Source organism: Rhagoletis pomonella, unplaced genomic scaffold, assembly GCF_013731165.1.
Source record: "Rhagoletis pomonella isolate Grant_MI unplaced genomic scaffold, Rhpom_1.0 Rhpom_scaffold_00002, whole genome shotgun sequence".
NCBI classification, from domain to species: domain Eukaryota; kingdom Metazoa; phylum Arthropoda; class Insecta; order Diptera; family Tephritidae; genus Rhagoletis; species Rhagoletis pomonella.
In genome coordinates this window covers 53,569,625-53,583,719 of record NW_023458556.1, presented here as the reverse complement: position 1 = coordinate 53,583,719, position 14,095 = coordinate 53,569,625, and the positions used below count along the sequence as shown (strand labels likewise).

Below are 14,095 nucleotides of genomic sequence, written 5' to 3'. Positions count from 1 at the left end.
TACAACAACAACAGCAACAAAAACAAAACGCGGCGACCCTGCCAGAAGCAAAGCAACTGAATGCTAGACTTCTTGCATTTGCCGCAATCACCAGCCTGTAAGTTATGAAAAGTTTTCCTTAATGAAAAGATTTACGATAGCAACGCAAAAATGTTTACAAAATTCTCAACTCACCGCAGTTCAACTCGCCATTGGATTCAATGCTTATGGTATTTTTTTTGTTTTTTTTTTGTTGAACTGAATTTGTCTATTTTATTTTAGTGGTGATGCTAGCAACAGATTTGAAGTGACGGTGGTGCGAGTGGAGTACTGATGGCGGGGGTACGCTTTCGTTATTGCTTGCTGTTGCCGATGACGCACATTACCAGTAACTACATATATACATATATAGGCGTAATTAAGTGGGGTGGGCGCAAATTTCTTAACTTTATTTTTTTCCCAAAGGCAAGTGAATGAGGAAGAGCGCAAAGCAATTGGAGCAAATATGCTATCCGCAAATGCAGAAATATTTGCAAATTAGGACCAAATGGTGGTCGGAAAGTCAAATGCTTGCAGAAGTTGATGGTGAAGTGGTTCACATACTTAGTCATTTCCAAAGGAATGAAATAGATTTTGTTTTACTTTCAAATATATACATACGTTAGTGTTGAAAAAGCACTATCTAAATACACTTTGATTTCAGCAAATTTTTTTTTCCCGAATTTCTACTCCATAAATTTTGCTTACTTCACGAACACCAACTACTATTAAATATGCAATTATGAGTATAAAACTTGAACATCAGCAGGAACAAAAATTCGTATTACAAATTCCAAACATTTATTGGAGCATCAAAATTTCGTTATCCTTACATCAACTTGGCGGAAATTATGCGAAGCTATGTATGTACATTAGGGAGCATTACTCCATAGAAATAAAAAAAAAAAAAAATCGGCACTATTTTTCCTTTAATACTTCCGCCAAAATATTTCAAAAAAATATTAAGACCTACTTGAACTGTATCAATTTTAAAGTAATCCAAAAATAATTTTTTTTTATGAATAAAATTAGTTTTAAATTTTAATTATTTTTAAATCACCTTAGGTAACATAAGAGTTGAAGCTTAAAAGGTTTGCATACAAATTTTAAAAAGTTTTAGTAACGATTTCAAAATAATGAAATTTTAAGAGATATTTTCAAATTGGTCCAGCTCACGAAAATCTCACTCATATTTATGAAATATTTTTGTGCATGTCTTAAAATAATATAATAAACTCCACAATTCTGTTGAAAAAGGCGCAAAGATTTTTTTTTGGTGAGGCACCCTAACTTTTGCGCATACATATTAATGTTGCTGCAATTTAGAAAATATTTATTTAAACTCAATAAAAAATATTACGCCGCATATAAATTCCCTCCCAGCTATATTATGGCGGTAAGTTCCATGTGCCAGCTCCGCTTTGCCAGCTTCTAATGACGCGCGGCAATACTCGTATTTAAGAGGATCACTACGAAGCTGTTAAGACATACATTTTTATATGTACTCCGACTTCTCATTGTTGTAGAATTTTTGCGCTAGCTATCCTACTATTTGATTCGCGCAAATATTCAATATTTATAAATTCTTTGCGCAGTAGCCACATTGTTGTTTTGTATACTGGTATGTAAGTATGTGTCTATACCATTGGTGTGATGCTGCAGCACAAATTGGCCAAATTCCGTTTAAACTCTCGCTGCCGGATGAGTATGGGAGTGAGTCTTAGTTACATGTGGTAGTGATTTAGCAGAATTAAAAGACAAAATGCGAGCACCATACACTTTTTCCCCCCCCATTTTGTTCAGAACTTTCAATCCATGAAAATGGTTGAAGGAAAGTTAAAGTTGATCGTAATCGTCTACGAATTCGAATGCCTGCTATGAATAAATACGAAAAAATGGCTATCACTGAATCCGAGTGAATTCGAAAATATAGTTGCCAGCTTCGAATGTTGCAATTTGATGATTCGATCAGCTGGTGCAAAAGATGCAATAGACATTTATGTATGCGATTTTTCTCATGCTGCTACAGCAGTCGCAATGGCCGAGTGAGCAAAGCACTAGACTGCCATTTGAGAGACCCGAGTTCAAGTCCGAGTCCGCGGGTAACGGAACTTTTTTTTCTTTTTTATTTAATTTTTTAAAAAAAAAATTATTTTTTAACTTTAGATTTTATTAGATATTTTAAAAACAAGATTTTTAAAAACTAATTTTTATGTTACTAAAGTAATCAGGTTTCTTTCCTAATATTTCTTATTGTTAAACTGATATTTCCTCACTTAATTCAAAAAATATTTCCTTCATATGTATTTGACTGATTTCAATGAAAATTCGTGCATAGGGGTATTTGAGATCACTGATTACAAATATCATATTAAGCATTCGAAATTCAAAATAGCAGATCAATATGGCGGACGAATTAAAAAAAATATATAGATTATTACGAAACTTGGTATCCAGGTGTTCGCAGGGTCACTGATTACAAAATTGGTATTATATTTTCAAAATTCAAAATGGCGGAAAATGTTACTCATACGTCATGTACTACGAGTATGAAGCACGATATATTGTCGTCTTTCCTGCTCATACATTTCATTTTCATTTGCCTATTCACCATTCTTTTATTTATTCACCGATTTTCTTCGTTTGATTGATTGTTTCGTAGGAGAAAGGCTTTAAAAGAAATGAAAAAATTTGTTATTTAAAAAAAAATAATTAAGTGTAGATATTTGGCCGTCTAGCTGAGATTAAATAAGTAATAGTTTTCTAATTTTATGTTTTCAATTATACATATATGTATGTATGTAATTATAATAATTTTGGAAATCTAACATTTAATTCGAAATCAGTGACTCCGAGAGTTCTAAGCTATCAAATTTCATTACAATCCATATTTTAAAAAAGTCGATCGCCATATTGGAACCGCCAATTTTAGTTTTGAAAATTTAATATCAATTTTGAAAAAAGTGATAAGGAGAACCGCTAAATACGAACTTCCATTGAAATCTGTCAAATACATATGGATCGCGCCGCATATATTAAAATTTCTTTGCCGGTCGTTATATTGCAACTGAATCACAGAAGAGAAATTAAGATTATGACCCGGTGCAGCATATCACTTGCAAACTTTTACTACTCTTAAGTGTCCCAGGTCTGTAATCCTTGTCTAATATAGAATGTGAAAAAAATTTAATTTCCAAAATCCCTGCCAATTCCAGTTCCTATTTCCAAGTTAATGGCCACCATTGCTACCTTATCTTCTAACCTTCTAACCTCATTTGGGCATAAGGTCAGACATTCCTATGCAGGGATACAGAAGGTATTGTATGTATAACCTTTTCCTAGAATCTAAAATTATTTTTCATAATTTTTTCCACTGTGTAAAATGCAAACTAATTCCACTTGAAGCACACATCAAGAGGTCGAGATGGCAAACAAGTTTTTATACTTACTTATAGAAAATGTGGTGTAGTGAAAAATTAGAAAAGGATAAGAAAAAGCATGTGTGTATGTGCTCTCACAGGCTGTAATGCACATACACGCACAAAAGAGCTTAGACATCCAGGAGCATACATATATGAAGAAGGCAAACAGACGCAACATCTTTCAACTTGACAAGCATTAGTTTAGATTTTTAATGGCTTTAGAGCCAAAGTAATTCCAAAAAAAAAAAATTGGATGGCAAGGAAAGTAAAGCGAAAATGCTCAAGCATGTGGCAAATCCTCAAGTCGGTGTAAACAAGGCGGGGCATGTGCGTGAAAAGGATTGCACAACTACTAAGACAAACTTATACTTTGAAGCATATGCCACTGTTACTATTCGTCAACTCGCACTTCCGCAATGAACTCGCTTTTCTGGCAGATTTTCCATGCGCTCGCGTCAGATACTCGTCCTTGTGCTGCCACTGGCGCTGCATCCTTTCGCGTTTTGTAGTTTACATATTGTCGGCGGTTAGCGACTTGAAAGGCGATCATCATTTTTAACTCGGAAAACTATTAATTTTAAGTGAATGCTGTGGAACAACGCGCTGTTGCGATGTATTAAAATCATGTTGCTGCGCTAGCTGAGCTTAAGTGATGTTCGTCTTCCTTCTTTCTGTAAGTGTGGGTGTTCCATATTTATATACACGCTGTGTCTAGCGTTTATGTGTATTGTTGTTGTTCTTTCGTTTTTCTTCACATATAAATTAAAATAATTGCGCTTTTTATGTGTTGGTCCTATCAGAAGGAGAGTGCTTGGGTATAAGCCATACACACGTACATATGTACTTGTGCACGTATGTATGTGTTGCCCAATATCGGCGCATTATTCTTCTTCGTTGCTCGATTTTGCAGACAACGTCCAGGATCTCAATTTTCTTCTTTATGAAACTCTGCTTACCGGTATACATATGCATATTAGGGTGGTTCCCTTTGAAAACACATCCAGATTATCGGTCAAAGAAGTAAAACGCCACAGAGGAGAAAACACTGTGACCTTATCGTCCTGTAAGCAGCTACCGCAGACGATGAGTTTCAGCTTTCATTCGACGAACTTCGATTCACCAATGGAAAGAGGGGATCTGCATGTCCCTGAACTGATCAGCAGCAGATATGAAAAGTCGAAGGGACACTTCTGTCCCGCAAGAATTAGTTTGATGGGTAAATAATCTGATGCCAGAGTGGCTGAAGTCAGGAACGCCTTTCAATACGCGAATGCTCTGATTGGTGGTAAACTTTGAGATTAAGTTAGGTTACGGAGGCCATTGCTTAGTCAACGCAAAGGCTGAGCAGTCTAATGGAAAAAGGTTTGATTTGATTTTAACGTATCATCCTTCCGGCAGCTGTTACATAAAGGATAAGGTAAGATGCCAAATCTTAGCGCGTGGTCTGTCAGGACTTCCATCAACAGCAAAAGCTGAGGTTTTGCAAGCATAAAAAACACCTCTGATCCATTCCAGGCGAATACTCGCTGAGGTGACATGAGAGCGAACCATCCAAGAGTGAACCTTAGAAGCTCAGAGGTGTCTCCATTAGCTGCCTGTCTGGTGATAACGTTACTTGCCAAGTCGTCAGCCATGCATTTTTTCCGCAATGTCGCTGTGGTCCGGCACCTAAATTAGCCGGCTAAAAAAAAATATTTCGAGGCGGTTGAAAGGAAGGTCACGTATTCCCTGACCGGCTTCGATTGCTACACCATAACGTTCAGGACCCTGATAGCCCTGATGCTGTCACACTCTTTAGCAGTAAGTCCACAGCTTCTTTAATTACAGCTACTGAACTCAATTTTGATGGAGAGCTCCCCGCCGAAGACCCCTCCACGAACCCTATCTCGAAGGTTTGATCTACCCGTGAAAAATTTCTCTGCCCCATTTCTCTTGACACTTCTCCTCATCCCCATGAGGGAATGAACGTGGAGAAGAAGCTGCTGGGAGCCATTTAGGCGGCGCAGTAATCTGTATGTTCAGGAATGAAATCAGTGTCCTTCGGCCCAGTTTTGGAGCCTGTTAACCAACCCGTTTTTCTGAGCAACGCTAACCGCTGCAATGTATATATATATATTTTTTTCGTACGGGATTCTCAAGCTGTTTTGCATATTTCTATGGGTTGAGACCCGGAGTTTGATTTTTTTCTTCAAAACGTGATGTTACACATTAATGTTCCTCAGCCATGCATGTATACATATTGCATACTTCTATCCTTTGAAGTAGTTTTTAATCCTTTCGCGTGCGTGAAAACAAAAAATAAAGCAGCAACAAAGACATCAATAAGAAAAGTTGCAGTTTTGTATTATTCTGCCTCCCAACTACTGCATATACGCATGTGCATACATATTTACATTGTACATACATATTTATATACCTATATATAAATTTCCATAAGTAACGGGTGATTTTTTTGAGGTTAGGATTTTCATGCATTAGTATTTGACAGATCACGTGGGATTTCAGACATGGTGTCAAAGAGAAAGATGCTCAGTATGCTTTGAAATTTCATCATGAATAGACTTACTAACGAGCAACGCTTGCAAATCATTGAATTTTATTACCAAAATCAGTGTTCGGTTCGAAATGTGTGTTATCGACAAATTTTGTTCAGCGATGAGGCTCATTTCTGGTTGAATGGCTTCGTAAATAAGCAAAATTGCCGCATTTGGAGTGAAGAGCAACCAGAAGCCGTTCAAGAACTGCCCATGCATCCCGAAAAATGCACTGTTTGGTGTGGTTTGTACGCTGGTGGAATCATTGGACCGTATTTTTTCAAAGATGCTGTTGGACGCAACGTTACGGTGAATGGCGATCGCTATCGTTCGATGCTAACAAACTTTTTGTTGCCAAAAATGGAAGAACTGAACTTGGTTGACATGTGGTTTCAACAAGATGGCGCTACATGCCACACAGCTCGCGATTCTATGGCCATTTTGAGGGAAAACTTCGGAGAACAATTCATCTCAAGAAATGGACCGGTAAGTTGGCCACCAAGATCATGCGATTTGACGCCTTTAGACTATTTTTTGTGGGGCTACGTCAAGTCTAAAGTCTACAGAAATAAGCCAGCAACTATTCCAGCTTTGGAAGACAACATTTCCGAAGAAATTCGGGCTATTCCGGCCGAAATGCTCGAAAAAGTTGCCCAAAATTGGACTTTCCGAATGGACCACCTAAGACGCAGCCGTGGTCAACATTTAAATGAAATTATCTTCAAAAAGTAAATGTCATGGACCAATCTAACGTTTCAAATAAAGAACCGATGAGATTTTGCAAATTTTATGCGTTTTTTAAAAAAAAAAAATTATCAAGCTCTTAAAAAATCACCCGTTACATACATACATAAGTGTGCATATATGCAAGTGTGAGGTTATATCCGTTCAAGAGTATCCCTTAACTTCTGTTTACCTACACATTCCCGCAACAGTGAGCTTCTAATCTGCTCGAGTGCACTCTGTTTATCCGTCTGATGCCAAAAAAAATCTTCCACCATTGCTTTTGCTGCATCCTCATGAACTTACGTACGTATTTTGTTTGCTTATGGGTCAGTTTCTGTTTTTTTTGTTTTACTATTTTGTTGTGGCTCGCTGGGCAAGTGAATGTAATTAGTATTATTTTAATATTTCAAGTGGGATTAATTAAAATTTAGCTTCACAAAAGCATTGAGTCCATCCGAATACGTACATATGTATGTACGTATGTATGCAAGCATACACACATATTTGTATGCATTATGTACGTGGCGTAAGGAAACTTGAATGAAAAAAGGATGACGCTGGCAATTATTTGTGCATTGAGGATCAGAGAATATATTGATGTGGTTTTTTGAGGGCGCTTGACAGTGCACTGAAAGAAATATTGTTACGATTTAAGCCACTTAAGAAGTACACACTTATGTATGTATATAATTGTTATACCCAAATTCTCTAAAAATTCTACAGTACAATAAGAGACATAAACAAAATTTTTTAACTAAAATAATTATTCAGAAGCTTTGTCCTTTTCGCGAAAGCTTCCTGAAAGACGGAAAGGTCAGGTTTTTTAGTGGAAGAACTGGTCTTTATAATTGTTCGAAAAAGTTTAAAGTGAAAGTTGCATAAGCATTACATAGATAAGCCATTATGTAGTTACATTAAAATTTGAGTATCAAAAATTTAGATATTTTGAAGAAGTTGGGCGACTTTTGGAGGGAACTTTAATGAAAACTCGTAGAATAAAACGTAACCTTTGGTTCATTAGGACGAACAGGTATTGGAATTCTCCTTTTACTTACTTTTTTTTTATACTCAGAAAGTAAAGTTGGAACGACGAAATTCTAGAATGTGGTCGCGTGTAAATGTACTAGTCCTAATTATATAATTTTTTCAAAAACAAACATTGAACGTTTTGAAGGCTAAATATTAAAACATAAAATCTAACAAAACCCATTTTCAATATTTATTCGCCCTTATTCAAAAAAATATGTTCGCCTTATTATTTATACAGAATTTTTTTCTTTTATTTGATACGCATATCGTTATCCTACGTTGAACTAGTTTTCAACCGTTTAAAACAGGAGGAGGTTATCAATTCGTCGGAATATTTTTATTATTTATGTATATTACCGGATAACTTTGGACCACATTAACCGATTTCTATAAAGGAATGGCGGTACCTCAGAGGGTTGTTTTAGATCCGAGCATTGTATAAAGAAGATTTTAACGCTACTCTAAAATTTGTATATGAAAATTGAAGTCGGTTTTGTTTCTTGCTTAAAAACTACTTATTCAAAATATTTTTTGTAACTAATCATATCTTTGAAATTTGAAAGTAAAAATGCAGTTATATTAGTTTTTTGTGTGTAAAATTCACTGTCGAACGGCGTAATTGACAATATTTCTGTGTATTTGTTAACTATTCGATTTGGAATAATCATTTTTCCAGTGTACTTTAAAAAAATATTAAACCAATTTCATATATTTTAAGGCATGCTAGAAAAAATTACTTGACAAGCAGCTTTGTTTTCAATTTATTGTATGTGCTGATTAACTAAATTAAGTACTTCAATATATTTTCAGTCTTTTTTATTGGGAAAAAGTTTAGACGGAAAGCACGAAAGTATGTACATACATTATTTATTTATTTATTTATTTTTTACAGTCTGTTAGACTTATATTGCAACAAAGATTTAACATTCTTATAATTAGATTTTAGATTTAAAATATAAATATTAAATATTAAATACAAAATACAAAATGCTCTACAGAAATTTTTAAATAACATTATTTCTTTATCACTGCAATTATTTTATGTCATTATACACGCATGCAATTTCCTTGAAGTTATGTAGACGGTTGGAAAGGCCGAGTTTCCAATCCGCGCTATTCTTTTTGGGTTACTCCATTTATTGATATCTCCTGGGTGGTCAGAAAGGCCGAGTTTCCGATCCACCCAGTCGCGCTTTCGTGACGGTTAACGGTTGGAAAGGCCTAGTTTCCAATCCGCTCGTTTATTGTTTATTATCTAAGGGTCTAGGTAGTCGGAAAGGCCGAGTTTCCGATCCGCCTAGTCTCGATATCTTGGTGGTTGGAAAGGCCTAGTTTCCAATCCACGCTATTGTTGATACATCACTATCTTGTAGGCTGCGTTCTACAATAGTCAAATAGCAGCCGCTTGAAAAGAGTGATAGTATCACAATTTTTTATAGCCTCTGGTAATTCATTGAAGCACTTTAAGCCTTAATAGAAAATATTTTTTTTGTCCACTTCTGTTCTATACTTCGGGAGTCTGAAGCTGTTATTCTCTCTCAACAAATATGTATGCGTCTCATTTATATATCGGAGGTTATCGCTAAGATAATCCGGCAGGTTGCCCTTCTTAATATTGTACACAAATTTCATAGCGTGGTAAAAAACTTGTTGCTTCACGCTTAACCAATTCAAGGTTACAAGCATACATCTTGTTGGTGTGTCATACGGTTTGTTGAGGATGAATCTCATCGCTCGGTTTTGCATTTTTTGCAGCTTATCTACATGGGAGTCCCCCGCTAGGAAGAAAATCGTGGGGCAGTATATAAAGTGCGGTTCTACTATTGACCTGTACACCAACGTTTTATATCTTCTTCCCAAGTACTTACACGATCTCTTTATAAGGCCAATTTTTTTAGCAATCTTGTTGACTGTATACTCAACGTGCTCATCAAACTTTAGTTTGTTGTCTATGTATATTCCTAGGTACTTGACAATTTTCACCTCTTCGATATTTTCATCTTTGATTTTTAATTCACGGCTTATGGAGTCAGCATTTGCCGCTCTGGAAAATACCATAAAGTTAGTCTTTTTCACATTCAGTTTGAGTTTATTTGAACACAGCCATTGATACAAAGAATTAAGATCTTCTTGCATTTTGACAATCGCATTTGGTAGTTCCCTATCACTGATCGTTAACAAGGCATCATCCGCAAAGAGTTTTATTTTACAATGTTTGAGAGAACTTTTAATATCGTTTATATATATATTAAAGAGTAGGGGTGCCAAAACTGAGCCCTGTGGTAATCCGATGTCTACGGCTATCTTACTAGACCTCTTTGAATTAACTATTGTTTGTTGCCTACGATTACACAGAAAGCTTCTAAACCAGTCAAGCTCAGTGTTTTTTATACCAATGTATTTTAGTTTATCCAACATTCGGACCCTATCAACGGTTTCAAATGCTCTTTTAAGATCAATAAACACTGCCACTACATTAAGGTGTCTGTTCAGATCTTCTTTCCATTGAGAAAGCACCAGATTCAGCGCAGTCTCACAGGAATGTTTAGCTCTGAATCCAGATTGTTCTTTTATGAGTATTTTATTGGATTCCACATAGTACTGTAGCTGGTTTTTCACAACGGTTTCTAGCATTTTTTCCAAGCTAGGGAGAGTATTGATGGGCCTAAGCTCCTCAGCTTTAACCGTTTTTCTAACTTTCTTGACGGGCACTATTGATGAAATTTTCCATTCTTCCGGTACTGATCCTGTCTGGAGACTCTTATTTATAAGTAGGGCATAGAAATATCCCATATAATCAGCAGAGTCCTTAATAACACCTTCAGAAAGTAGGTTGTTTCCCCCAATTTTCCGCTTAAATTTTTTGGCAATTTGAAGAATGTCTTCCGTTGAGACCTCTTCAAATTTTAGCGTACTTGTGGGAGCTCGTTGCTCGAAAAAATCATAGTTTACACACTCTATATTGGTATGTATTTCCAAAATGCTGTCCACGAAAAAATTATTTAGGTTTTCCGCAATTTCAAAGCTGTCTACGTAGTTGGTGTTATTTATTATCACTTCCCCAATATTTTCTTTGACCTCCGTGTTATTGACTACCTCCTTTAAGTATTTCCACATGAGTCGACTGTCACCCTTATTTATTTCCACCTTATGCTCTAAGTATTTAATTTTTTTACACCTTACCATTTTCTTATATCTGCTTCTCACTAAATTATATTCACCCCAGTACCCTGACAACACTGCTTTCTCATGGGATTTAGATTTATACTTGTTCATCTCTGTCAATTGCCTATCATACCATTTGTTGCTCTGCCTAATGCGAGTTATTTTTGAGTAAGTCAACTGCCTCATGGCCCACATAATGCAGTGAGTAATATACTCCACCATACCGTCAGCATCGAAAAAATTTAAGTTTGAGAAATCGCACTGCCTTAGTAAACTTGTTAAGTTCTCAGGGTTATATCTCTCCCAGGATATTACTTCTGCCTCCTTAGCAAGTGGGTTAAGTTTATTGACATTTAGTCGAAACATTATTGTTTCGTGGTCAGATATTCTATGATCCTCGACCTTTTGGCATATAACTCGGTTATCATTGGAATACAACAAGTCAATACGTGTTTCCGAATGTTCCGTCACCCTCGTATTAAAATTTATCAGCTGTTGCATGGCTTGCTGCAAGAAAACATCATTGAGTTTTCTGCTGTAGGTTGATACTACGTTCATGTTTATGTTAAAATCGCCAATGACAACAGTGTTCACAGAATTTTCTGAGATTTCTGCTAGGATATCCTCCATATATGTAACAAATTCCGCATCACTTGAGCTTGGGGAGTGATAAACCACCCCGAGCTGCCACCTGGTATCACAGTGTGTGAGTTGAATAACTATACACCAAACATTTTTGTCTAAAGCCTTGTTAGTTATTGTTTTAAAACCGAGCGTGTTTCGAACGAGTATTATCACTCCCCCTGTGTGTCTACTGTGTGAGTCGCAGCGTATCATCTGATACGCCGGGAACATTATTTCCGTATCCTCTATGTCATCAGTTAGGCATGTTTCGGAACACAAAAGTAGATCCGGGTCGGTAAAATCTATAAGTATTTCTAGCTCAACTTTATTAGCCACTAAACTCTGTATATTGAGATATACGCATTGCAAATATTTGGGTAGCGCTTTCTTTACACCTGGGTGAGACGTAAACTCAACGCTAGGGTCCCCACAAACTTGCTGTAATTGTTAGTAATTTACAGTATTTCTTTTATGCTGGAGCTTTTTCTGGTATACAGGACACTGTCGGTTAAATGTCATATGATTTTCATCAAGCCCTAAGTTAAATTTTTTATTAGCACGAATGCAGTTTATGCATTTGTTTAATGTTTCCTTAGAACATTCCACAGTTTTGTGGTTATCTAGGCACTTGAAACATACCTCATCGGCTTTACATTTCGCAGCCATGTGGTTAAATCCCTTGCATTTGAAACAGAAAGTAACATCCATTCCATCTTTGACTCTACATTTTTCCCAACCTATGTTTATTTTTTCGCTTGCCAGCACGGCTGCAAACGCATCTACATCTGTTTCTACTAACGCATTATAATGTTTTGCATTTCCTCTTTTTGTTTCAAAACATTTCAAAATTTTGAAATTACCATTTTTGAAGCATTCATTCTGTTTTTTTATCATATCCCTGAGCTGCTCATTCTCATGTTTAAAGCTCATTCTATATACCATGAACCTTGGCTTGGCTACGTTTGGGATTTTTATTTCATATCTATCACTCATTTTATTCTCTATTGCCTTTTTGATTTTTTCACGCTCAGCCTCATTTTCTGTTTGTATTACTACAGCCCCACTTTTCCTCCCCTGTACACTATTAATTTTCAAGCCTGAGGGGTCAACATTTTTGTTCAAATCTTCTTTTGTTTTTCCCACTTCCTGCTTCTCTTTTGGTTGTAGAACTAATGGCTTCTCTTTATTTACTTTCGGCGGCCTATTATCTTTCGCAGTATTACCTTTAAAGAGATCCGCGTAAGTGGCTTTCGCCCGCTGACCTGCTAACGCGTCAGCAGTCACCGATTTCTTTATCTCTTCACAAATTTTTTTGTTCTCATTTTCATTGCGCACTATGGCTTCGCAAAGATCATGGCTTTGCTTTTTTACGCCGTCAGCTATTGACTTAATTTGGTTCACTTCGAGAATACTCGCCTCACAGGTTTTTTGTACTCTTTGCATTGCATCAATGCGTTCCCCAAATTTTTTCTCTATTGATTGCAAGAGAAGTTTAAGCTCTTTCACTTGCATTTTCTGCGACTCCTGGAAGTCATCATTACACTCTTGGATCTTTTGACTATTTTTCTCTATTGTTAAGTTCATATTTCGGAGCACCTCATCGATGTTATGCATGTATGTGTGACATTGGTTACACATAAAGCGCACAAAGTTGTTTTCTTTGAGTACATTCGCACTGTACTCATCCAATTCAGAGCATTTTTTTGCCCAGTGCCACACTTTACCACACACACCATCACAGCGGATTCCGCTGTCACCGCGAATTGGATTCTTGCACTTATGGCATTTATCCATTTTCGCGCCTTATTGTTTTTGTCACCTCACTGCACTTTTATGTTTCTAGCTATATTTATTTGTTTGTTTAATCAAAATGAAACAAATTTTTGTGCTTGCAAATAGCACAGTTTATTAGCACTTCGCTATTTAAGTCACTGGCTCTAACGCTGGTAAAAATCCCAACAATTCGGCTGTTTTTTAAAAACCTTCCGCAGAGCGATCACAAACACGTCAACAACGTTGCAGTGTTACCAGTATCGGGACTGCATGACCAAAAAAAGTTGCGTTTTTTTCGCCGGGATTACAAAATGTTCCATATCTTAAGACTACCACCAAAATATGCTGGAAAAATATTAAGATTTACGTGAGCTGGACCGATTGGAAAATACCTCCAAAAAATGAGTTTTTAATGAATAAAAATTGGTTCTCAAAGGGTTTTTTGGAAAAAATCCCCCCAGATGACAAAAGAGGTTAAGCTTTAAAAATCTACATAAAAATATTAAAAAATGTCTTCAATGGAATCATAATAATGAGACTTTTGATGCTGTTTTTAACTTTTTTCAAAGACTTGTTTAAGAAAAACTTGAATAACTGGGCCAAAACTATGCCGCTATAGACTTGTAGGGTATCACTGGAAAGGGTGAGAAAATTACAATTATACCTCATGAAACTCCTTTGTTATCTAAGGTGATTTTTTGCAAAAAATACTTAAAAAAACTGTTTTTCTTCACAAAAAATTCAAATTTTGGAGGTATTTTCATATCGGTCGAGCTCACGTAAATCTTAATATTTTTCGGAAAT

The 14,095-nt window shown here is 36.2% G+C and overlaps 1 protein-coding gene across 1 annotated transcript in view; it reads right to left on the bottom strand.

Moving 5' to 3' along the window:
- The window catches only part of LOC118753745, a 92,634-nt gene extending 79,322 nt beyond the window's left edge, over window positions 1-13,312 (bottom strand). The window contains exons 1-2 of the mRNA XM_036488623.1: window positions 12,527-13,312; window positions 11,710-11,956 (exon numbers count right to left, since the gene is read on the bottom strand). Of these exons, the coding sequence (XP_036344516.1) occupies window positions 11,710-11,956; window positions 12,527-13,312 (1,033 nt within the window). The remainder of the gene's footprint in view (window positions 1-11,709; window positions 11,957-12,526) is intronic.
- Between the last annotated feature and the right edge of the window lie 783 nt (window positions 13,313-14,095).